The 27972-nt window shown below is 38.4% G+C and overlaps 1 protein-coding gene across 1 annotated transcript in view; it reads left to right on the forward strand.

The window, feature by feature from the left end:
• The first annotated feature begins 325 nt into the window (after positions 1-325).
• LOC137170519 (astrotactin-2-like) overlaps positions 326-27972 on the forward strand; it is a 287500-nt gene continuing 259853 nt past the window's right edge. The window contains exon 1 of the mRNA XM_067573959.1: positions 326-977. Coding sequence (XP_067430060.1) covers positions 560-977 — 418 coding nt within the window. The 5' untranslated portion in view covers positions 326-559. The remainder of the gene's footprint in view (positions 978-27972) is intronic.

The raw sequence follows: 27972 nt of genomic DNA on the forward strand, positions 1-27972 counted from the left end.
GAACTACGAACCTCATAAACTACTGTTTCAGGAGTTGCTTGGAAAAAACTGAAGCTTATGTAAATGTTGTGGCTACATACACAAATGTATTTATTTACTTACTTATGTTTGTTTATATAAAGTTCTACATTAATGCAATGATTCTATTGTAAAACAAAACAAAAAAAAAGCCCCAAAAGTGATTGGCAAGTCTTTAGTAATGTGATTGAAGACACTGAACGTTTCTCTCACTCTTTCAGAATACACTTACTGTAACAATAAACCAATCAGGAGGGCTTCTTTGACAAATAAATAAAGACAGAAAAGCCAACACACAGACGTCACATCACTTTTTATCTTTAACAACACAGGTGCTTTTTAGGCTACATGCTTAAGTGATTTGTTGTCCCGCACAGTGTGAGCACAGATGGATGTGTGAGGAGCCGAAAGATGTCATTCTCAATACACCTGTGCTGCCGCCTCCTGGACGGACGCGACTCCTTTGCAGCGACTGTACTATAAGTGAACGGACAGCTTATGAGCCCCACTCAAAGCGAGAGAACCACACACAAGGAGCGGGATGGCGAGGATATTACTGCTGCACCTCCGCGTCCTTCTCATGGGGCTCCTATTAACGCGAACCCTGACAGTCCGGGCAAACAGAGGGGCGACATCCCCGGACGAAGAGCGGGACAAAGAAAGCGACGCTGAGACGCCGTGTGAGGTTAAAACCGTTACCGTCTCGACCCTTCCCGTACTACGGGAGAACGAGTTCAGCTTCACCGGCGGAGCCTCGGGGAGCTTGATCGGAGGAGGGAGTGCTGCTGGAGCAGGTGGTGCTGGTGGAGGAGGAACTGGAGGAGGAACTGGCGGAGGAGGAGGAGGAGCAGGAGGAGGGGGGGAATCCCGACTCCTATTATTCGTTAGGACAGACCTACCTGGGCGAATTTCCGTAATGGATGATCTTGACAACACAGCTCTCCCGTACTTCACACTCGGTAAGAACTGCTGTGATACTGTGTTTCCCCTCCATGATGGTAACCAGTCAACTGCACGTTTGTGCGCATAGGGACCATGCACACTGGTAGGCTGTCCTCACTTAGAGCTACATTCCCAAATCATGCATTCATACACGTAGCTACTCCCTAGCGTTTAATCAGCTTTCCTGTTTCCATTACGTTGTTTGGATTCCATGGCAACTAATTTACTTGTCTAGCAATACAGGTAAATCCTAAATATAGGGTTTAATTTTCCCTTGCTTAACTTAAAAACTGCCGCTCACCTATGGAAAACAAACTAAGTACCACTCATTTTTAAGTGACATTCTTTCCTTTCTTCTCTCTCCTTCTCCTTCATACTCTGTCTATATATCTGTCTGGCTTTCCTATTTTGTGGTTAAATATGATTATGATTTTAAATTTCATGCGTAACCTAAGTATGGTGTCCCAATCAAGGAATGCAATTTGGCCCTGCAAATATGCATGAAATTGGTATTTTATTCTCACTTGAGCACATAATTCATAGCACACATGCATTGCCGGTGGTATAAGTTTCACTGAATTAAAAAAAAGATACTTTGCTAGAGTTTGCATCATTGTCAAAAATAAGGGAAAACACATCCCCCTTTTTTTGTGTTTAGTCACACATGCCAAGATAAGTGAGTGAATCAGAACAGCACAACACTGGTGTTTGACAGGTCATCTGAGGTTCTCTGTGAAAGCCATTCACTTTAAAACAGTCTTGGGCATAGCATCACTGATTGGATAATCATAAAGGACATATTAGGGGGAAAGTGTCTCTGCCGTCAACCAAAAAAAAAAAAAAACAAACAGAAAACTTGCTTTGTAAGAGAAGCAGACTAGCAGACTATGCATGAAGGGAACTTGCTTACCTTGCTTCCTCCATATTTTTCACTTATGTCATAGAGCCATGTTAAAGATGGATGCTCTTACTGTATACTTGCACCTTTGGTGTGTGAGCCAAGCAGCTGTTTTTTTATGATTGTGTATTGATAGAAGTGCATGGCACACAGCAAACATTACTGGGTGCTACACAGTAATGTTTGTTAAACGCAGAAATGACCCACATAGGATGGAGTGAAAGACCATCATTTCTTTAGATTGTTTTGGCTTTATTGGACAGGGGATAGTGAAGAGGCAGACAAGAAACAAGGGGAGAGAGAGAGAGAGATGGGTATTATATGCAACAAAGGTCTCTGGCTGGAATTGAACCATGGACGTCACGGTCATGTGGCATGCGCAGTAACCATTTGGCTACCAGGATGCTCTGAAAGGCTGTTATTTCAAAACGCTGTATGTTTTCCAGCTCCTAATCAGTTCAGGGCAACTGGATTGGCTCAGTATGACAGAAAACCTGTCACATGGCAAATACAAAGATGCAGGACCTAGTGGAGACAATCCATGAAAATCTCTCATTACTACAGTTTTTAGACTATGCCTTGCTTTTTTTTTCTCTTTCCCCGGTCTCGATTTCATTCTCTCTATGAAAAGTAGTGCCGACTAAACTGGCTGCTTGAAGCAAAGGCAGGCATGCCGGCTGAGGGCTGGAGCATTAAGCTAGTAAATCACTTTCTATTCTCATTAAGGACAGCCGTTGACTGGTGAGAAAGGCCTCTCTGTCCTCCCAGTCAGCCAGCTAGCAAATTTGCTGCTTTACCCTTCCAGTGCATGACTGCATGCTGTGGACGGAGGAGGAGAAAAAGAGGTTTTAATAGTAGTACAAATCAAACACCCATGTGCAGTGTGTGCTTTGCAGAGGTTTAGATAACAAATTGTTGAAAATAGGGGAAAAATGGTCAAGCAGCAGTGGGCAATGTAATAAAAAATCACCAGTTACATTGGCTTTTAACAAGGCTTTTGAAACATTTTTTGCTGAATAGAGACACAGGATTTACATTGAGGACAGTATGTACATAAATAAATTGCTTCACTGTAAACAGCAGATTTATCAAGTCCTTGAGAGAATTGGAAGCATGCGGTTGACTGGAATTTATGGCATTAAACAGAATTTCAGTTCAAATTCAGTATTCAACACCATAAAACATTAGATCATCTTGACGGCTTTCCTCTTGATGAATGTACAGTATTTGTGGCTGAGTTCTGCCTGTGAAATGAAATGTTGTAGTTGACATAAAAATACACGGTGCTGCTGATTTACTAAAACAAAATGAGCAAGTAGAATTTTATAGAGTCATATTTTATTGTCAGAATTGCATTTGTTGCATGAATATTCTGCCTTATCATTTTCTCTCTCCTATTAAAATGGTGGGTTTTGATGCTCCAGGATGCTACTAAAGCTTATGCCTTACGTACCACACACACACACACACACACACACACACACACAACAGTATATGGGCTTAAGTATGAGCGTTTGTCAATTTTTATGTATTCTTTTATTTATGCTTCAATACTCACTAAGCATTATGTGGGAGTGTATAACATGTAGACAGTATCAGACTGAGGCAACCACCCACCAGTTGTTCTGAAGCTTCCATAAAGCTGTTAGCATCAGCTCCTGTGACAAAACAGACAACTCTAACAGCAGAACAAATACTGCCTCCAATTATGTAATGTGAATAAAAGCACAGAAAATTGCAGCAAATAATGTGAACAAGTTATTGAAAAGGATTTAAAGTCGTTAGTAACTGAAAATTGAGAAACCAGAGAACAAACATATTGAATCCTTAATTGCCCTAGCATTGTTAGTATCTCATTACACTTCAGTCACCTGCATCCTTTTTTTTTCTTTACTTGGTAAAGGGCATATTTACCGTTCAGGTTTAAAAATAAGTTCACACTGTTTCTTCGCAACCCATACATTACATTATGTCACCTTCATCACAGCAGCTGCATTTATCTCCTTTCATAGCAATATTCTCTGACTTTTCTTTTCTTTCTTTTACAATATTGAAAATGGCACCACAGAGATTTCAAAATGCTGGGGCATACCTTATTAGCCAAATGCCACTAAACCATAAAGAGCACTGTCTAGCATCTGCTTCTTCGATACTGTCAGACATCCGATTGTTTTGTTGAACCAACGTCAGAGGTTAGGGAAGGGGGGAAAAGGACAGCAAGTCTCCTTCCTGCTGTGGCCTGCCTGCTCAGCTTTGATTTATTACCATAAGTGTCATGGAGAATGGATGAGCAGAAAGGGCAATGCAAAGGGGATGTACTATGCTCCTTCCCCTTCCCCCTTTCCTGTTTTGTTTTCTTGATCCTTTCCTTAAATTAATGATAATAAAGAAAACTGTGAGATATATCAATTCATTATATAGGCACACAGGCAAAAGACCTTTGGTAAAATGGTGCATTGGATTTGCTGATATGTTGCATTATATTTTGTGAGGGTGCATTCTGGCATACTGAAGAAGATTTTCTATTACATATGTAAGCCGCATTTAAGGAATTAAGTTTCCAACTATGCAGCTACAGGGCTTTCCTTAAGGGTAACAATAGCTCTACACCATCAAACTTTACTGTTGTGCCGTCATTTCACTTGAAAAAGAGGGTGGTGATACACATTTCCATGCATTTGTTTTTTCTATACTGTATAATGTACAAAATATGTTGGTAATACAAGTTTACAGCATCATACTTAGAAATTCTAGGGAGAGAATTGTGCTGCTATGATTTGTCACACTAGATCATTTTCTTTGCTCATTTTAAGTGATGTGTTGGGACTTTGTGGTCGAAATCGATATGTTTAACAACATGGCTGACTTTGTAAACACCTCATTACTAGTTCACCTTTTTGAAAACCTTCAGGCATTTAAAGCAGGATCGAAAAACATTCAAATGTTTCCCTGTCCTTTATCTTCTCTGTCCTTAGTATAGAACTAAATCTTGACACTTTTCATTTTCCGCCACATCTTATTCTTTTTTTGCGCATCTTATCGAACTCTGGCATGTCAACCAGCCTTTTCCTCTCTTTCCGTCTCCCCTCTCTGCCTCGCTGTATCTTTCTGAGCAGGAGTTACAGCAAACCCTGCTTGCGTAGAGATGAGAGATTAAAAGCAACAGTGGTAAAGTGAAAAAAAAAAAAAAAAAGAATGGCTGCACTAGAGCACTCTGTTCCCTGTGGCACATAACATGTACACACTGCACTACATCTCAATTTTATGTCAGGGGTTGATCTTAGCACTGCAGGACAAGCAGTGAATAGGGGGCAAAGGTCAACAGGAAAGATGGAAGTTATTACATGATGTGGAGCTTATGTGGAGGTGTGAGTTTTCCTCTGGCGTGAGCTTTCATAAGGACTTTTAAAAATTTGTCATAGCACTTACCTTAGTATGGTTTTGAATGGAGTGTAGTTAGAAATACTACAGACAAGCTCATCCCAATATAAACTTTATGGAGACCACAGAAAATAGGATCCATGGTGGAGCTTGCACAGGCCATCAAATGGTCTATTCATCATCATTTGACCTGCTATAATAGACCTAGAGTAGGCTGTCTTTTTAAGAGGAATGCTCTACTACTGAATTCTATTCCTAACCACACTTTGTACGTGTTATGCCCTACCACAGTGTTTTTTCAGTCTCATGTCTTTTGGCATGTTTATACACAGCAAAATGGCAGGTTTATGACAAAAAAGAAGCTCAGCATGTGGCTTTGATCTTTGCACACAGTGTGTTGGCACCTTGCCTGCTATTAGTCAGAAATGTGTGTATGTATGTATATCACTTTGTTTCCAGTTATTCTATTTTTATTATAATTAATGTTTTACATTTTGTTGCGAAGAACTTAAGTCGTGTCTGCTCCCAATGTGATTTGTTAGCTGCTCCATCGGTTGTAGATGTAATTAAATGAGCAGATATAGTGCAAACATGAAAATAACACACAAACACATTTTTAAAAATATGCATTTAAAATGTAGATTTTTATACCTCATACCAAGTGTGCACAAAGTTCACAGGCACAAGCTAAATGTGACATGGTTAAGTGCAATTGAAAAATAAGGTGAAAGACAGAAACAAAATACTGAGCGGCGAATTCACAAAGAATGGAGTGCAGCTGCTGATAGCACCATGAATTGTGCATCACTTGCAACTGCTATCTGCCCCGTCTCAAGGTCCGATTCACAAAAGATATTGTGCTAATGATATTACAGCACAAACACACCCATAAAGTTTTGCAGCTGAGTGCAATTTTCCCTTGTTTTGCATCTGATTGCAGTTATCCATGTGGCAAAGTATACATGTAAATGTATAAATTTTCAGATCGCGAGCTAGCTTCATGTCCTGACCAATAAGGTGCAGAGGCAATCTTCAACACACAGGCAAGGAATTAAACGTGACAGAAACTGTATCTGGGATTTAATATCCCAGTCAGTCCACACAGCTACAGTAATACATTTATATCCATCAATTTTCAACTTTTTTTAAGACTAGATGCTTTTGACATTTGATGATCATTGATATACCACTGTTTTCCATGGTTTACACTTGCACAGGCACAACTTGTGTTTTGACACAAGATATGTGACAAATGAAAGTAAAAAACAACATAAAGTGTCTTAGTGAAGTGTTGCGTCACCACAAGTCTGTAGAATATTTTCAAAGGCAAAGATTGTACAAATCTAACTGTACTGGAGGGATGAACACTCTTCTTCCAAAACATTTTCCCTCATTTAGTTTTGGTGATGACGATGGAGAGCACTGTCTAACATATTGGTCCAAAATCTCCCATATTGTAGGTGTTTTATTGGGTTGAGATGTGGTGTCTGTGAAGGCCACAGCATATGATTCACATTTCCATACTCATCTAACCATTCAGTGACCCCTTGTGTCTTGTATGGAAGCATCTGCATTCATTATGTTCCTCATCTTATTGATTCAGGTTCTTCCTTTCATTTGTCTGTACATGCATTTATACATCTATTTATGGCTGACTGTGGAAGTGAAAATCAGCTTTGCTGCTTTGACACAGAGAGTGCATACGCACGATTCTGCCTTTGTGCATTCACACTTTTAGTCTTGAACCTACACATATTTTTTATGCTTTTACGGTTAAACCTCTACAGTCATAATGAGCATACGGGTATTTGCTTGAAACACCACATGAAATAGCTTTGTGAATGCATTAAATGCTGTGTGTTTGTATTCTCAGCAACTGAGAAACATGCGCCTTTCTTTTACAGGGATCAGGCTTTCAGAAAACAAAGAACAGATTGTGATTGTGATTGTGTCACCTCACCCCATTGGGGACACTCAATTGACAGGCAGAGAGTAAAGAATCATGCTCATTTAGCTAAACGGTGACAAAGTGATGGTGAGGAAAGGATGAATGAATTGCAGTCGATGACCCGTGCTGGTTGCTCTCGTTTGCAGAAACTGTATTTTGTAATGCTCTGTTTTACCACCAGTGTCTCTAGTCCTACTTTGTGGCAGTGGTGGACAGCCTTGATCTCAAGATAACCATTTGATCATTACCATTGCTGAGAGGCACACTGTAGTTATCTGACAGAATGAACAAAGAAGTTTATTTAAATATCCCTAATGAATGCACTGAGCTTTTCTTGCCTTTTTTCTTCTGATTTATGCAAAGCAAAAACATGCACAGTTGTTCATATATTTTGTCTCATTAATTGGCACACAGGATCAAAGATAAAATTTGGCAAATGCATGTATGCCAAAATTCAATAGCTCCTGGTTTGTTTTGTTTTTTTAAAAAATTCTTTGTTTACCTTGTATGTTTAAAATGATTTAACTATAAAAATATGATCTTTTGGTGGATTTACTGTAGCAGGATGAATAAAAAACACAGCTAGATCCTAGTAAAGTGTATACCTATATACAAAAAAATGATATATGAGCCTTGTTTACTGATGTATCAAACAAATTAGGTTGTCTGTTTTTACATTACTGATGAAACTCTATAAGATACGATGTAATGGTCAATCTGACCATCAGGATCAGCTCAAAGTGGCAGCAGCTAAAGGCTGGGCTGATTCTTACCTCATGTCCACACAAGCTTCACACAAGAACAGAAGTCATAGTATAATCTTTTATAAGGAATTTACCTGAATCAACTGATTGAGAAAAATGCAGACCTGCCATCCTTGAACAAAGTCTTGGAGTACTGCCTTACGCCAAAAAAAAATTCAGCTCATGTACATGTGTGCAGCCAAAAACAGACATAACACATAGTATATTTTTTGATAGCCAACTCATTTATTAATGTCAAAAATCTAAGTTTGGACTGTGTACTTGGAAATAAAAACTGAACCATTTACAATATCTCTATGTAAACTCTGGCTGGAAAAGGTTTAATGAATTAAACTCTGACTGTAAGCATGACCTTGAGGGAAAAATTAATTTCTGACTGAGCATGCACCTGAAAATAAAGTGACTCATTTACAGTAGCTTAATATAAAGTCTGGCAGTAAAAGGTTTAAAGAATAAATAAATCAAACAATTAAAATCAAAATTCGAACTGTGTATCTGAAAAGAAAAACTGAACCATTAATGGTAGCTCAATATAAACTCTGGCAGGAAAGGTTTAAAGAATTAAATTCTGACTGTAAGCATGACCTTGAAAAATATAATTTCTGACTGAGCATGCACCTGAAAATAAAGTGACCCATTTAGGTCTGGCAGTAAAAGGTTTAACAAATAAATAAATAAAACAATTAAATAAATGGGCAAACTAATAGCAGCACAATCAATGAAACAGGTTTTTCTCAGTTTGAAAAAAATAATGACATTCACTCTTCACTCCACTTCCAATATAGACCTGACACATGGGTTTCAGTTTGTCAGTTTTACTTGACACTAACACACACAGGTGTTAGTTACAGTTGCATTCTGTAGCTTGGCCTCATGAGTGGCAGACTTGGCTTTTCTAAGCAAGATGTCACTAAAACTCTCCATGTGAGACACACAGTCTTTGGCAGCCATCATGGCCTTTCTGGTCACAATAGAATTAAGCATGTCAGTGCTAAGGCTGGCACAATACTGGGTTTTGTTTTTGGTCACCAACCTGAAGTCTCTTTCACAGTCTGCATTACTGTGGAAAATGACAAGGACACCCTACATGACGGTAGAAAGGTTTTCAAAAAGTTTTCCTCCTGTTGCCATCAAACCCAGTTCTCTCCAAACATCATCAGCCCTCTTGGAAAGGATACCATCATCCAAGCTTGTGGATTGAAACAGATGGAACCCCTCTTCAACACCATCCACTGTGACCTCCTTGGGCAAGAGACAAGGGAACCTGTCCATGAAATACCTCAGAGAAAAGAATGTGGCTGTTTGGCATCTATTCATGTCTGAGAATGCTGCATGTTGCAGCAGTTCATCCCCATAAGGAAACTTGGAGACCATGTAATCTGCTGCTATTGTGAAGTAGTTCCTCACATCACTGAAGAATCCTCCTAGCTGAAGGTTACCCTGGCTCTCAATGAATACATGTGTCTTGTAGCCAATGGATAAGTCCTCGTCAGTCAGCTGGTATTCTCTGTTTCTGTGAAGAGCAGGCTTACATCCTCTTTTAACCTCATCCATCATTTTGACAGCATGTTCAGCTTTGCAGAAGGCAAGCAGAATTTTTTTTTAAGCTGCAGCTCTAATGTCAGAAGTAAAGTTTGGATGCAAGGTTCCTCCTTCTGAAGAGTTTGGTTTGCAGTTTCAAACAGGGAATGGCCCGTTTCAAAAAGGGAGCATAAAGCTTTGATTGTGGATCAGTGAAGAACTTGTAAACCTCTGGTTTTGTTGTCTCTCTTCCTCGTTTCTGTTTTCTCTGCCTTCTCTTGAGAGAATTTCTTCTGTTACCCACCTCTGTTTGCTGAAAGACAAATGCATTCAGGTCAAACACGAGGGCCTGGTGTCTCCAGCTGATTTTAGTTGTGTGGGGTTGGATGGTCAGAGCCTGTTACCATCTGCTGACTTGCTGCTTGATTGTATTATGGTATTGGAGATTCTTGTCTTAGAAAAACTGGAGGATAACTTCTCGGTCTTCAGGTCAGCTAGCTTGTTGTTCACACTCCATTGTAGAGGACAACTTAATCGCACATCAGCATTGCACCGAATTGTGATGTCATCAGCACAGTTTTTCTCTTGCTGCTCTTGTCGAGGTAGTAGTATATTGTGATAAGCTGGTCTTCAATGCCAACACGTAGTGTGCCTTTTCAGCAGCTAAGTGCATGAGGTTGCATGCACAACTGACTAAGTAGTTATGGGGATTATTATTACGAATGCTACATCCCCCACCCGCCACCTCCCCCCAAAAAACAAAAAACTGTATCAGTGGTCTTGGCAGGTGCCATGAAGGGCACCAGTGCATTTGATAGGGACGCTGGGAGCATGTTAACTGCAGCTCATTCTGGCGCATGGTGAAATTGGCTTGTTATATTGGCACCCCCCATTAGATGGTGCCCTAAGTCGTTGCCTGGGTCGCCTATAGCTAGGACTATGCCTGCTGTTACCAACCATTTTAACCATTAGCATTTACATAAGACTGCTATGGCTTTGAAAGCTTTCAGAGGTTCAGTGACAAGCCATGGGAGTATCAACAGTACTGTTATGCCTCTTTCTATGTAAACTGCAACCGGCAGCCTGCATTCATTTAGACATTAAGATCAAAAATAAAAAGCAAGCTAAACCTTTTCATAAGCTTGTAAGAATTTGGTTGCAATATTCTGCCTCTTTGATGGATTTCCGCTGAGCTTTGTCACAGTACTCACCATATAATGTAGCACATCTGCCTTGTTATCTTTGTAACTTTCATTGTAAATTTCTTGTTTTATGCGGATGCTATACTGAATGTCCAAAACAACTTATCTTGAATTGTAAAGTTGAACTAGCATCAAAGAATGGCCTGGTTGGTGTATCTAACAAGAGAGAATGTCACAAGCTGATTCCCAAAAGATTCATAAATTTTCTACATGTATACTATAGAGGAGCTTTCTAGTGTGTGCACTGAATGCATAATGTGACACTGATTTATAAAGGCAATTCCATTTAGTTGCTCTTTTTGCTCCTTGGGCGCCTCTGGTGTGTCCCCCACCACATAATAGAAAGCCCCATGTGACAAAAACTGTGTAATGTATTTGCTCTCTTAGTAAAATACCTTTTATAATGTGAGCCAGACATTAGTGGCACAGGGAGTTCAGGTGAAATCCATCAACTTGCACAGAATATCTTTAAAACCAAGCATGATATGTAGACATGTTGAATATTTTACAAAGTTCAAATTTGCCTACAGATCCCTGAATGAATAAACGACAGCAAAATAGAAGGGCATTTGCCATAAAAAGGTTAATTGTATAAAGACACAGCATGGAATTCAACTTTTAAAAACAAGGATAAATCAAGGTTTTCATCACATTGCTGAATGCATTAACAAATGGGCAACAATTTGCAATCATTTGAATTTAACAGAATTTTACTGAAACTGCAAAAAAAGGAGGCTGTGCTTCAAAAGGATGAAGTTCAGCAAGTTGAATATTTTTTCTCTCCTACTTCAATCAGAATGTGATATTTTTCTCCCCTTTCATTTTGAGTATCGATCATCACATAAACATATTGATATCGAATGTTTTCAATAAGAAGGAATTGCTTTATGTTTAATGAACGTAAATATGTATTTTGAGCAAAACTGAAAGTAAGAAATATTGCAAATATTTATATAGGACAGAAATTATACATTTTCACACAGGTACATTTCACACACAGGCAGGGAAAAATTACTCAAATGAACACATTGGATTCACTTCATTGCTATTTTGGTCAGTTGACATAATGTGTTTAGCTTAGGTTCGGCTGAAAATGGAATATTTATCAAATTGACATGTTTTGTTATTGCATAAATAAACTAAAAAAAGATAAATGGCTATTAATTTTAATTTTGTCAAATTAATTCTAGTACTCATTGGAGTTGAAAAAAATAACATTTTGGTATTACTCATTCCTACAATATGACAGTAAGTAAGCTAACTACTCTGCTTAAGACCTGAAACATAGTCTGGTTGGAAAAATAGTTTTAGGTCACGGTAGGGATTCTGACTAATCAGATGACATGAATGAACACAAAAGTGTAGTACTAAGTCCATCTTTGTCTGTCTAAACCAAATAAACATGAGCAGAGAAAAGACAGCAGACATAGCAGAGGATAGCAGGCTTGCAATTATGTGTATGGAATGGACGTTGTTTGCTCCTCGAGGCAGTGTGAGCTCAGATTAGAATTTCTGCTTGCAGTTCATCCTCATATGAAAGCTATCAGTGAGCTCAAGAGCAGGTGGATTTTCCTTTTGCCTTGGCAGTGCTCTTACTCGTGTGCAAGTTCCTACTTATCTTGCAGGAGTTGTAATGGAAATGCTGCATACCTACCTGCTGAGACTGAGCCAGTTGGTTGCACACTGCTCTGTGCCAACTCTCTGTGTGACACAAGAAAAGTAGCTTTTGACCAATGGTAGTGCTGCTTACATCTTATAGACTCTTCCATAAAAGCTGCTGTAATATTTTTTTAACCGTTTATGGAATTTGCTAACTTTTTTTTGTGATTTTGTGCCATTTTCAAGTAGAATTAATTTAGTGTGAATCAAAGGATCAGTCAGTCTCCAGTACAAACAATTTATTTACAAAGTCCTTTTTCTCTTTGGCATTCACTCCTTGCCACTAACAGAAATGACAACAAAGACCAATCCAATCTTTCTGGATTAAAAGGAATAAAGTGAAATAGAAAACAGAGCACTGCCAAAAATAGACTGTTAAGTGCTTTACTCCATTCTGTAGCTTCATTTGTCCTGTCTATTCCCCTCTCCAGTTTTAGCAGTGTTTTATGTTCTGTGTTTATGTTTTTTCCACTTATACATGATTTTTGGGGGGTGATTTTGATGTCACAAAGCGTTTTTTTCCCTAAGGGAAATGAAATTGCTCTGAAATGTATATTTATTCTTTGAGCAAGCGCATGGGTTGGTACATCAAATTGCCATCTGCAAAACAGAACATTTGCCTCTCAACTCTGCTATAATTAAGACTAGCGAAGAAGATGGAAGTGAAACTGTCAGTGAAATATATGGTTTACCCAGAGTCTGGCACGCTGGAATTCACTTGCGCCCCCATCTCTGGCTTCAAACAGACCAAACTGCCTGTAAATGTCCTCCTACTGGTTGACAGGTTAGATTTCCAGATCAAAGACAGGATGAAAGCCTGGTTTCATTCTGTTTATGGGCTCCGGTTGCTCTCTCACCCTCTTGTCCTTGCTTTTCTCGTTCACTCTCCATATTGTTGCAACTTCTGCTTTTATTCTGAACTTCTCCAACTCCTTTTTCCCCTCTGCTAACAGAATACTGTGCTCTATGTTATAATAGCTTTATGAGAAGTTTTTTTTAATTTATTTAATGGTTCCTATTCCAACAAAATGTGTTTTTTTTTAATCAATTTGTCTTTTTTTTCTTTCTCTGCAGTCTTACAGTATATGCAGGACAGTGTGTCTTGTGTTTATAGAACCAGTTGTGTATTAGTTCATCATCATCATGGCAATGTGGTTAAACAGTCTAGACTAACCTAGTTAATAGAATTATTGAAATCTCATAGGGGTCTTATTTTGCAAACATGAAAAGCACTGTGTGTGTTTGAAAGAGGAAAAGGAGAGTCATTGTTCATATAAGCTGGTCACAATGATGTTTAAGACCCATAAAATTTGATTCCCACCAGAATTTGCTCTGCACCTTGGAAACGAGCCAGCGCTGCACAGCTCACTACCATCGTATCCCTATGGTTCCTACAAAAGATTTTAAACCTTTTATCTATGCTGGTATGTTTGTACCTATTTGCATTGCCTCCAAGCAGTGCAATCTCCAAGATTTGCTTTCAGATAAAGAATGTGCACTATTAATCCCTCCACCCTCTCCCCCCTCCCTCCTACTGATGGGTTCCCTCCCACATTTTTTTCTGTTTCATTTTTTTATGCTCCATCATGCACATTTGTCCAAGTTCCTGGTGGAGTTGGCTTTATCTGCAGAGGGACACATGTTCTAAGTCTTCTTTTTCTTTCCAGTTGTCAGTCTGGATAATATCGCCCCATGATTTCAAACAAAACCAAGACATTTTCCCCACTCTGAGTAGTCAGTAAGATGTGACAAAATATTCTGTATGACCTCAGGTACTGTAGATTAGGTTGTACTCAACCATTGTTGATTTGGTAGATAATGGCAGCATTGTACAGGTTTTTACAAAGGAAATCTATTTTGAGAGCCACACAGAGAATCATATGCAGTAATTAAGAATTGTGTTATTTGGAAGCGGTGCCATACATAATAACATGTCCTTGAGATTCGTTTTTTCTTGTCACAGTTTTCAATTCTAAATTGTTGTTTTTCATGGCTCATGGAGACATAATATGTAATCATTGAACATACTGAAGGATAGGTGTCATGCTGTGTGCTGTGCAGGTTTTTAAATGATGAAGTGTGATATGTTCCCATGTCATTATTATCAAACTCCCCACTTTCTCTTTACTATTTCAGAATAACTTGTCATCTTGTCTTTCAAACATCACCAGTGAAACTGAACAGAGGTGTTTTCAGCACAGCTATGCACTTCTGATAAGCCTTAAGGGAAAATAGCATTTTACCCCACATATTGTATGCTTATCCAGAGGAAGCGCATTGGTATGTCGTGGCTGTATCGCTGTCTCCTCCATTCACAGGAACAGCACACTGTGTGCATTTTTTCAGGTATTTTGTCTGGCTCTGGATTAGCTCTGATCTAACAGCAATTACCCTTAGAAGTGTAACACAGTAGAACATGCTCTCCTGAGGTCACCTACAGGTTATGTGTCTTTAGACTGGTTAAGAGCATTGTCAAGGTGAGCAGTGCAAGCACACATGGATTTGCAGCCCTTTATTTTGTGTCAGTTTTGCGGTTATTTATCTACTACACTGTGGGATATTCATACATATTTACAGGATTGTCCATCAGCTCCACAAAGAGTGTACTGTTTGTGAAGCTGTGCAAATTAACACTGATTTGATTAAGACTGTACACAAATATCATCTAAGTTATGCAGTCATGCATAGACCAAATGGTGATAAAACAGGTGTTGAAAGCTTACACAAACAGGCTCCTCCTCCCATCTGCTTCACAGTGTTACACATTCACAGGGAGAATGAAAAACACATGTAGCATGTCTGTTTTTAATGTTAATATCACGACTTCTAAATAAATAAATCACACATCAAGCAAACAGGGAGACAGACAGTGAGGTCTGTAGCCAATTTTTAGAGGCATCACGGTATCTGCAGTCCAAAGGAAGGAAACATATCCAAGGTTTCTCCTTCAGAGGCAGCTAGAGATTTTCTACTCACTCTAGTTCTGAAAAAAGTGGGGCTCCAACCTGTTCTGGAAATTTTGTTTTCTCAGTGGTCACAATCAGTGTGTTTACATGAACTTAAGTTGGGTTATAGTTGGCTTTCTCCAGTAAGCTGATTTCTTAACTGTAACATAAAGGAGAAACCTGGTTACTAATTTCCCCAGATAGATTTCTCCTGGAGAATGCAGATTTCTCTGCTGTGTTTCTAATCAGCTTTTTACAAGTACGCATGCCCATGACAGATGATTGGAGACATGGAAAGGAGAGGTCATTACATGGAAAAATGTGTCCTCGTATTCACATTCCATTCAAAGTCCGACTAAAACTGCTGCTAATGCAAAGCAGCCTGTAGAAATCCAAAATCAGTCATTTTCCACCGCTGAACATGTGAGTATTTGTTAAATTCAAACACTTTCGTGCTGTGAGGAAAAGCTTCACTCTGTCTCTCTGTCTGCCTGTCCTCTCATCTTGCTGTTCTGTCAGCCTGCTCTGACAGACACACACATACACAAAAAAATAAATAAATAAAAATAAATGAATAAAATTGCAACATCTTCTATCACCAATACTGTTAAAATCAGTAAGCCACGCTTCTAAAATAAGGTAGCGGGTATAGGGGGAGAAATCTGGTTACTGATCTGCTGCCTATAAGTAACCAGGTTACTGCAGTGCATGTAAACATGCTCCCTGATTACCAATGTAACCTAATTTCTCTGAATAACTTGATTACTTAAGTGCATGTAAACACATTGACCGAGGAACAGGTGTCTGGGGGTAAAGCATTTACTGCCCTAGAAAGCAGATAACAATCAAGAATGAGAGGATAGAAGCAACTGAAGTTGCAACCAAATAGGTAAGTTCCAATTTTCCTCAGCAACAGCATTTTATCTTCACGATTAATGGAAATAATCAACAGATACACTGAAAATAATCATTGGTTCCAGTCACTAGTGCCTTGGTTCACATTACTGTAAGTCTTCCAAGAAACCAATAACTGTTGAGGACTGATGCTACTGTATGTGACTACTGGCTCTTTTGCTAAAATGTTTTCACATCTCTGTGTGTATAAGATCCCCAACGGCAGCAACTTATCCATGTGTGATGGTTAGTACACTGATTTGCTTCTGATAACCACTGCCAGAGGGTGAAGAAGATATACTGCAGCTACTTTTGTCATACACTCTATGCTCTATCTTCATTCCTGCTTGAAGCTTTGAAATCACAACTTTGACGATTACCTTAACTGACAATTAGAGTTAAATGAGAAGGGTGCTAAGGGTGCTAACACTGTAACTCACTCAATGGGACTAGCACAATATCCCTGCTGGTGGGTCTCACATTTAATTAAGAAAAACATTTCTTGTGTAATTTCTTTTTGCACATTCTATTGTAAAATCCCTTTATCTGCAATGAGATGAATAAAATGCACTCAATGAAGTCACACCATTTAAGCTGAATTAAATTGTGAACCTGAGCTACAGCCCACAAGAAAGGAGGCAACTTGATGTGGAAGTCAGTCCTCACTCTCTGGACTGTTTAAACTTAAGGATCATGTAACGGTAGATTTATTAGAATTGTATGTATGTGGACATTGTTAAAATGTCCATTTTCCAGTTCCACTCAAATATCAGAATTTTATAAGTCAGTTTATAAAATGTTTATTCTTAAAAATGATAAAATTGAATAGAATATACAACTTACTGTAAGGATTCTATATAAATATTATGGGATCTTGTAACTGCTAATGGAAATCTGTAATGATTGTAATCAATGCCCCAGCCTGTGATCATTGGTTAAAACTAGGTACTGTAAATGCAGCTCAAGGTAGGGCAAATGATTACCGAAGGCATGACTGACCTCAGTCATCCAGCACACAGAAACATGTAATTACAGGATTGGATAAAGGCTATTATTTATTCAAGCATGATCAGCATTATACATGTGAACAAGCCACTATACTATCATAAAGACAGTGCTATAAGGGAATTTAATTGTGATCAGTTTTGTTTTTAGTAGATATTCTTTGTAAGTGTGCAATTAAGGCATAGTGTGCTTGAGCATGCTTAAGCATAAACTATATTTTTTTGTAATGTGGACAGGCATTAATAGCAAAAAGCATACTGGACCGTTCATACCTGTGGCCAACTGTCATATGTGTTGATGCCACTGCTACCTAAATAGATGTATTAAATTGAAAAGAAACCATATTTAGTCCCATGTCTAATATGTTTCTAAAGTTTACCTATAGTTTGGGTTTTTTTAGGAAAATAAATAGTATGAGGAAACTAGACAGATCATCATATGTTGCTGTGTCTGCGGTGTGCCTTCTACTCATTAGTTCTACAGTGAGATCACCGTTCCGTAACATGACCGCAATCAGGACAAATGCACTATTAACTCTGTAATGAGACAGCTCAACAAACAGAATTAATGGGTCCATTCAAAATGGCACTCTCTAGCCATCAACACTGAGTTAGGCTTGTAACTATGGGTGTCAGAATCAGGGAGCATACTCTGCCTTAGCTGAAATGCAGACACATATTTGCAAATTGATTTTGTTGTTTTAACATCCAAACTTTGCACTACACCAACTAGAACTTAAACACTGGTTAATATTGATCATTTTAATACTTCAGAAACTTGGCCTCAGGTGTGAAATGTTCCTAAAATTGTCAGTTTGCACAAAAAACATTTTTGGCGTCAGATAAGTTGTAATTTGGTGCATATTTTAATGAATCTCAGTCCCTTTAATTTATAGGTTTATCAGGAACCTTAATTAGCTATGAGTCTCTTTGCTGATTTTCAAGCTGAACCCTTAATTGTAACATGAGGACATGAAAAAATCCCAAATGCATTGAGTAGCAGGTATGATCAGTGTATGATGCATGGTGTAGCAATGTATGATCCCATGCAAAATTCTCACCTCAGTAGTAGTGGTACTGTGCAGTATGTTTGCAAGGTTTTTTTTGTCTTGCTAAGGGGACTGCACATGTTGTTTCCAGCTAACTTTAGTAAAATACATCAAATGGCAAAATGTAAAAATATCTGTCTAATATCCAATATGGTCCCTTACAAAGTACCAAAATGTAATAAGATTAAATAAAAAATAAATAAATCAAAACAATAGTACAACAACAAATTCACAACCACAGAGTTACAGTACATATTGCTTTGGATTTTAAAATCCAATAAGCCCTGATGTTGGTTAGAAATCTGTCCTGGAATGTATGTCTACTGTAATGTATACTATAAACAGTATAAACACAAGTTGCATAAAAGTTCTAGTTTGATTTAGTATTAGGCAAAATACTTTTAATACAAACATTAGGACAATGATGGCAATGATGACAAGAAATAAAAAGTTTGCAGCATTTTTCACAACAGAATCCAAACACTTATTTATTTCACATGTTATATTCTCTTTTATTTGGCATTTTTGTCTATACTTTTGCCTTGTTGGATACTGTCAAAGCCAGATGATCCAACATTAATAAACTCTCTGACAACCCAGTGATGGATTCATTCCTTAGCACTTTGACTATTACATCCACTGATCTAATGGGATTTGCCAGACTGACTATTATGATGAAGTAGGCAAATGATTGTCAGGATGTTGCCACTCATCAGTCATATTAATTGCATTTATATGTCATTATTACAGTCTCCTAATGGATGAAAGCTGCTTGCAGGCGGGCCCTTTCCTCCTTAACCTAATTGAGTTTGAGCCAATGTTTTTGTCTCCCAGTGTTGCAACTTGAGTGCTGTGTTTTCTGTTGTCTCCATGAAAACCGTTGCTTCCTTTGACTACTTAATGCTATTTTGTCAGTGGATTTGAACAGGCTTCTTAGTTTCCAACCTATTGATCCAGCGAGTGTTAAAGGTTACATGGCTTAAGAAAGTCAACATCTAATATACAGGGATCAAAACAAACATATTTTTAGTGCATTGATTTTCTTACACTGCGGTGATGCCTCTCAGACTGAAAAAAAGGAAGAAGGCTGCTTGCTTTTCATTCTTTTTATGTCATTTCCAGTTATACTGAGCCAACAATGAGTTACCAGACATATTTAGGAGCATAATGATAAATTGATGAGAAAGCCACAGTGAAGAATTTGAAGCATTCTTTAAAGGTCAACATAAATTATTGCAAGACAGTCTGAGAGATGGTACGGATGCAAAAAATAATCAGATCCAAGAAGTAATGTACTTAATCACAAAAACAATACAGCATGTCGTTTATGTTAAGTAAATATTATCTGAATCTTGAACTGTATTTCAAGGTTTTTAATCTTCATACAGCGCACACCTTTAATTGCTCAATATGCCATTGTGTCATTCAAAATGGCTAGTTCATGGTTACATTGCAGGTACGCTGCTCAGTTTGCTTGACTGGCAGAAGCTATTTGATTAGTCATGAGCCTATATCCCTGCTAAAGTCAGACAGATTCCTAATGATGTGTTGTGTGGTTTTATGGACTCTTCCCATGAGTATTGGAGAGGCTTGTGTAATAAGCTGTCACTGAGGCACAGTCACCCATTAGAAGCCACTCATAAATGTCCATATTTCTTCCAGATGTAGAGGTGAGTGTGCCTCAATCATGTCACGATCATGACATTTCCTAGCAGTTTGTTTGGCTTGCAAACAATTAACCCTTCAAGTCAAAGGAGTTTGTCAGAATGTGATGTACTGGAAATATCTTAGATGCAGAGGTACTGTAAAAAAAACAAATTAAAATGTTATTTACTTCTGACAGTTCTGCATTTGCCGGTTTTGCAAAGTTCTGTCATAAGACAATGCTGTCAGAAAGCCCCTTTCAAGACTTGACAGCACTGAGAGTTTCAGAGAGGTTTTCATTTATTGTCTTGGACTTTTGAGAGTTGAAAGATTGACAGTATATACGCATAGACGTTCTTTGGTCCTTATTTGAACCACAAGTTTGTTTATGTTCACATCTTCAAATGGTTTAGCCAATTCCTCATTCATGATGACTGACTCTCATTTAAAAGTAAACAATCAATTTAGCTGGCAAGCCCTGTGTTGCTGTCTGCTTAATGACTTTCCACCCAGAGGAGTACCTGCTTCCTGTTTTAAGTAGGTAGATGGAAGAATGGCAAGATAGATAGAAATTTCTATTTGCAAGGCCTTCACTAGATAATGCATGCACTTCCTCTCGGTAATATGGTCAATCAGAAATGAAATTAAAAATTTAAAACGTGGTAAAATCCAGGAAAATGAGGTAAACAGTTAACAGGTGGCTGAAATGAAGCTGTGCTCCTGCCATTTACAAGGTTTACAAGGCACTGATTACAATAACACTGAGATTACAACATGCCCCACATTCTGTAACTGAGCCATGAATGTGCTTCTAGTGACTGTCAAAGCTCCACTGACGCGGACACACAGAGTCTGACAGTTGCTCCTCATGGCTGGTTAGTTCTGACTACCCCAGCTCTACTTTGCTACATGGCCACAAAGCCATACCTTGCACAGTCGTCCCCCCCCCCCCCCCCCCCCCCCCCCCCCCACACACACACACACACACACACTGTTGCAGTTTTTAAATATGCTGGAAGAATTTGAGGGTATAGTTAACCTTTAAGTGAGTCGTATTGTCTTGACTACACCACTATCAGTTTGAATCAAATGGAAATGTAATTCATCTAGACAGCTGTGAGTTAGACCATGCCAGTTTTTCTGCCTTCTCAGAATTTGTATGTCTCTCCATCACTTGGCTCCTTGACTACGTCTGCATATATTTTTTGTCTCTTTTCGTCTTTTTTTCTTGATGTTCTTGAATTTTGAATCAGTAGCACTTTCTTTACTTTCTTCATATTTTTGTCTCCTCTGTTGCGTCCTACGTTTCTTTCTTGCTTCTGTCTCTCTGGAAATGTAAAAAAAAACCTCAGTTTAAAAAATCTGACAGTGCATCAAGCAGTACTCAAACTTGCGTTGTGTTACTTACAGCAGTTGAGGATTCACAGTATACTGTGGTGTTTGCAACCAAGATAACAGGAACTATCAAGCTTCATTATTGAAATCTGAAGCATCAACAAACTAATGTTACATAAACAGGAGGCTTAAAACAACCTTGATATGAACATTTTTTGCTTCACTTAAAGGACCAGTGTGTAGGATTTTGTGGGATCTAGTGGTGAGGTTGCAGATATCAACCAACTGAATACCCCTCGCCCTCACCCCTCCCTTTCAAGTGTGTAGGAGAACCTACGGTGGCCTCAAAACTCATGAAAAACAAGAAAGACCCTCTCTATAACCTTTGTTTGGTTTGTCCATTCTAGGCTTCTGTAGAAACATGGCAGTGCAACATGGCAGGCTCTGTGGAAGAGGACCCTCTCTCTATGTAGATATAAAGGGCTCATTCTAAGCTAACGAAAACACAGTGATTCTTAGTTTCAGGTGATTATACAATAATGAAAATTGTAAATGGAAAATGGACTGCATTTATATAGTGCTTTTCTAGTCTACCAAGAACTTCACACACACATTCATACAGTGATGGCAAAGGCTGCCATGCAAGGTGCCAACCTGCTCATCAGGAGCGATATAGCGCTTTTTATCCAAAGTGCTTTGCAATGTTTCCAATGCTCAGTCACCCATTCACACACACACTCACAAATTTGGGGTTCAGTTTCTTGCCCAAGGACACTTTGACATGTGGACTAGAGGAGATGAGGATCGAACCACCGACCTTCTGATAAATGGACGACCCACTCTACCTCCTACCTCCTGCCATTAGATCCCCCTAAATTTTACACACTGGCCCTTTAAAGGCTAATAGTTATAAAATTACAGTACATCATAGTCTTTAATTACTTGATTATTATTTGATGTATCACATTGCAGACTGTCCATACTCTGAACTCTTGTCTGTTGGATGAAAGCGGCCCCGGTCTGCCTGCTAGCTTCAGCGCTAAGGGTTTGTTATTTTTTTTAACACCCACATAACATGCGCAACTGGTGGTTTGATACTTGCACCATGTTAACAACACAGTGGTCTCAGTGCTCATACAGGGCTACAATGTTCTAGCAGAAAAGAAAATGAGCATTCCTAGAATCTACAACAGCGGTAGGAAGGTAGTCTGGGCCCACTAACAGCTGTAAAGTGATGCCTAAATGTTCAAAGGGGACTGTATGAATGCTAATTCCAAATTTAAGAAGTGGGTAAAAGATGTTTATGTGCGTTTAGCCTCCACTATAGCTCTGATTAGTGGGCTTTATTCAAGTGGCAACCACAGCTGGATGTGGCAGCCAGTGTGGAAAACAAGCAAAATATGTAATCTTTTTGTTGCCATCATGCAGTGAAAATTGTTGCACTCCTTTGCAAGAAAACATTATTTTTGGTGTAATGTGCACAAAATTTTGGCCCTGTATTAGTCTCTTTTTTTTCTATTTTGACACAGTTTCGCCCACAGCTACAAATACTGGGAGAGGTATATGCCCACAACATATGATATAATAAAAACTAATAGTAAAACTCCGCTCCACTGTAAGTTCTGGTATTTAGTGTCTCTTCATGTTGAACAGCATTGGCGGTAAAATATTTTCATAAATTACAGAATTCAGAATAGCAAAAACAGGACAATATATTTTCCATTCTATGAATCAGCCTGCATTTATTTAGCTTGTGAAACTAAGGGAACATTTTGTCATCTTTTCTGTATTTGAACAATGCATTTAAATGACTGTAAAATCATGACAGTGTTATCAATCTGTGATTATTTTATGGAATGAAAAGCAGAACATCCAAAGTCAAGAGTCATTTCCATCAAACCTGCTTTTTTATTAATGGCTGCTGAGGTGTTGATTAGACTTGTGTCGCAGGTGTAATTGGTTGTTTACATGGACCGTGTCTGATATCACCCTCTATAGTGTACTATATTTACTAGTAAATATAGTACACTATAGAGTGTCTGCACTATAGACTATACTGAGTGTCTGATTTCTGAGTGTTAAATAGATGCACAAAGTCCCACAATGAATCAAAAAAGTAGGGTTCATGGCATGTACAGTACACTACTGTACTTTCTGCTAACAATCACACAATTTATGATGGAGTGAGTTCAGACATAGCTTTTAGTTGTGTATGATAGATCATTGTGGCTGTAGCATCCAAAACAGGAGTCTTGTAAAAACTGTTTTTGATGATCATTTGCTTTTTATCTAATTTGTGGCAGGATACAGTTGCTATTTATTGGCTATTAGTTGTGCCTATTCCTATTTATATACAGTATATGCATCCTTTCCATTATATTCACATGTGGGCAAAAAGCAGAGAAGTATCTGTTTTGTTAGCCTCTATACTGTATAAATATGAGACTGCTGTTGGTCCTGACTAACTACCACGCTCTGCCAAGCTCCACGTATACATTTGTAATGCCAGGTTTTCTGTATGTAACAGCTTTCCTTTCACACTCTACATGGCTCAGGGGCTGCTGCATAATTTAGTGGTCTGAGTGGTGACCTCATCCAAGAATTGACAAGGAGCATTTATTATACTCTTATTTATTTATTTATTTATTTATTTTCATATTTGTGTGGCCTGTGGGAGCTGAAGACTTTGTTCCTTAATCCACATTTTCATAAAAGATGATTGATGACATCCAACAAAGACTCAGGAAAAAATAAACGTCTGTTTGTGTCTCTTTATTCCACCTCCCCTTGAGATGTACCTTCCCTCTGATATGTAAAAGGCTCCCAGAGGAGCGTTTTCTGTCTATAATGTATTCATTTAACTCATGGTTTCTCAAGGGATCCTGCAAGGCATTTCTTTTGTTGAAATAATTCCAGGTTGAAAACTAATTTTGGCTACCTTTCAAATGACCATAGCGAAATGAAATGAAATATTAGAACATCAATTTAGCCCTTTTAATGTGCATTGACAATGTTTTTCAGCACTGGACAGTTCTGCTAACACATTTCATTTCAGCTCTGCTAAGCCTCCCTGTCTCAAACCATTTAAACACAGGACTTCTCTAACTCACTCCAGCAGATGCAGTTTCAGCACTGGAGAGCCCCTTTACTACAGAGAAATAGGAAAGAGAAATTGCTCCAAGTCAGCACTTCTGACTGAACAGCTCGTGTTTAACTTTGCAATAATGCCACAATTATATTGTCAGGAGAAACAGACAAAAACCAAGAAGAATCTAATGAGAATGAAACTTTGTTTACCATAGTTGCATCTCATATTATACAGCTCATTTTATGAGATTCACATTGATTATTTGATGTAGAACAGGAAGTGCTCTAAGAGACTGTGTTAAGTTATGTGGCTCTTTTTCACAGATTGAGATACCCGTGCTTAATGGTCAGTTCACCAAAGTCGCTATAGTTTCTGCTTTATCTATCTTTATTTGCTCAACTTTTGAGAGATTTTCTGATATTTCTGCCACCACCCAACTACGATGGAAGTGAATTAAATTTTGTTTACAGTGCTCAAAACATTGAAAATATAATGTCTGCTTTGGAGCTACCAAAGAAATAGTTCTAGATCTAGACATTGCTTTTTAGATTTTGAAATGCACTTTTTGTGCTTCGGGCAGCACAAACATTCGCCTCAATTCTTTGTTTGTGATTTGGTTGAACTGGCCCTTTAAGCTGTTCCCATTCAGAGGATTTTGGCCATGCTTTTGCTTGCGCTCAGGTTTATTTAAAACCTTGGCTTCTTTGTCCTTACCATCATGAAATTGGGCCATGGACTATTTACTATGTCATGGTTTTAGTATATTTATCTCTCTCTTACTCTCTCTGTCTCTGTCTCTCTCTTTCACTTTCTCTCTCACACACACACACACATACACACGTTAATGTATATAAAATCTGCATTAACATCAAAGAAAATTATTTTCTAGAGTCAAATAGCTATTAGTCGGTGTGTATTACATTTGTTTCATTGTGCCATTTAAAATATTTTATTGATTTAATTTAGTGATTAGTCTTTTTTATTTACTGCTTTTTGCACATTCTAATATACAGTATATGTGACAGCTAATGCAGTAGATGTAGCACCTGTCTTCCAGATGGAGTGCACTGTTATCTGGAGTATCATGTGAGGCATTTAATTTCACTCTGAAAACCATTGCTCAAAAGACACATTATCTAATGACTGAAGCCTTCATCATGTGGAGCATCTGAATACACTGAGTATATATTATCGCTAATGCATATTTAATCATCTTCTTCAGCCCTCTCTCTGTGCAGCCCAACAATGACTATGATGATCCTGCAATAATGTGGCACATAAATAGCAGGAAACATTATGATTCCTTAATTGTAGAGATTTGTTTGTGATTTGTATGAGTGTTGGGCCTCAAAACCATTACAACTTGAATATCCTACACTGTATATATAATGCATTTGGTGTTTAAAATGCAGATAGCTTTACATCTGGAAACCTTCTGCAACTCCTAATGTACTGTAGGGCTTAAGATATTTAATAGAAGGAGCATACTTCAAATTAGATTCTACCCTGTGGACCTTACTTGACATCAACTTTCATTGCCTACATTATACAGCATGAAGGAGGAAGTTTAACTAACATTCTTGTGTGCATTTCCACTCCTCACTTTTTTTTTGGAGACATCTTGGAGGTGGTAACACAGAGTACAGAAGGAGAGGGACACAGCCAAAAATCACTGGAGCAAAAGTGAGGATGACCCAAGTGGTCAACATCCACTTAAGTGGACTGCCAGGCACTTGACAAAATGTTCGAGCACAATATCTACATACATTTTAAAATCCGTAATACACAAAGGCCAGCAAATGTTAGGGCCGATTAAAAAAAGTTGTTAACTCAGTCCAAAGTTATTTTTCATCGCTGCAAAAAATACTTTCAGACGCACATTTATCTTACCTTGAGCTATATTTCCAAAGGCATGCCTTGGAGGCATTTATCATAAAGATGGAAAATAAATCTGTGTCGTGGGCTTGGTTAACACTGTGTGTGTCCTTATGTTTCCAGACACCTGGGGCTTGTCTCACAAACCAGACACTTGGATAAAAGTCCGAGCCTTCATAAAAAATCCGGACCTTGGACTGAAAAAAAAAGAAAAAGAAAAAAAGCTGTTTCAGGTTTTATTCGGTGCAGTTATTCAGCTACATTAGTAATCCTGCTGTGTGAGACAGGCCCCTGGTTGTTGGCATGAAAACAGCTGCATATGTGAGTATTTGTCCATGTGTTTATTCTGTGTGCTCGTGGCTTCTTGTGTCTATGTCTCTTCCCTTGCAGTGTGTGCATCTTAACACTGTCTGCTGTCTAAAGGAAACAGAGTTGCTCGCTAATGACATCTGACAGAGGCCGTCTGTTATGGTCATGTGATACAGTCTCAGAACAGCAGAGACTTGCTTAATAGATGTAGTCTGACCATGAATCCATGTAGGAAAAAAGCAGACAACAGACGACTGTCCACATACAAAGATGCTGATTCTTAATTCATCATATTGCATAATAGGGATGGGTTATATAACTGTATACAATACTGTTAGACAATTAAATTTGTCATCATTTAGAGATTTCACCATACCGTTAACACCAAGGTATTGATCTCTTTAACATCTTCGGTAGACCAGTGGGCAATTTTGCAGATCAATGTGGACTGCTTTACAATTCATATCTTGATATAAAATTATATATACTGAGATAAAGGATTTCATCCATATCACACACTCATATTTGCATGTCATTAAGTCAAGCAGCGCTCATTTACACTAACTGCATAATAGTGTCACCTCTTCAGTGTTTGCTGTTTCAACCTCAAAATTCCTTTTCTTGTTGTTTGAAATGGTAGATATAGCAGTTACATCTGTGTGAGTCATCAACTACAGATGCAACAGTTCTCATGTCAAAGTTACAGGAGGAAAGGGACTGAGTTTTACAGAGTTTTTGTGTATGAGAAAACAGACAAAAAATGCTTGTATCTTTAGCAGAAATACAGATGAATATATGGATTTATGTCATAGTTTCACAAGTCTAGGACCACGCAAGCAAAATCAAACAATCAACCCATCTCATCATATCGAATCATTATACATTTACAAAAAAAAAACCTCTCATGGTCACGTACAGTGTTTCATTCACCCTTACGTCACGTACGCCTACATATCCTCATCTGAAACTGCTTTGGCTCAGATACGAATCAATGTACCAGTCAGGTGAATCCATGTGAGATAGAAATCCACTTACAGACCTCTGATCACAATCAGTGGTGGAGAAACCACATTGGGGCAGGTTTACCTTAGCTTCAAAAACACAGGGCCATGGCACAATGGGGGACAACAGTGGAAAGGAAAGCAGAGGAGATTACATCTCAGGCTCTGTGTGATGCTCTGTGGGAGGTGCTGGTGGTGCTTAGGAAAGACCACATGGGGTTGAACCCAGAGAGCTAACACAGACTGACAGAGGCTAGTATGTGGTCGAGGTTAGATGAGTGCTATGAGTGCATAGTTTCCAGCCTGATACAAGTGTGACACATCAGGTTTATCTGTGTAGGTGTAGGAAATTTGATCTCTAAACATAGAGAGCAAAATTAATCATGCACTGTTCACTGGCAGTTGTTTGGTCATCCTAAATGGATACTGTTACATGAAAGATTTCACCCAAGATATTAAGCTATGAAATGTGATTTGGTGCAATGAGAAAGTCAG

This window comes from Thunnus thynnus, chromosome 19 (assembly GCF_963924715.1).
Source record: "Thunnus thynnus chromosome 19, fThuThy2.1, whole genome shotgun sequence".
Lineage (NCBI taxonomy): Eukaryota > Metazoa > Chordata > Actinopteri > Scombriformes > Scombridae > Thunnus > Thunnus thynnus.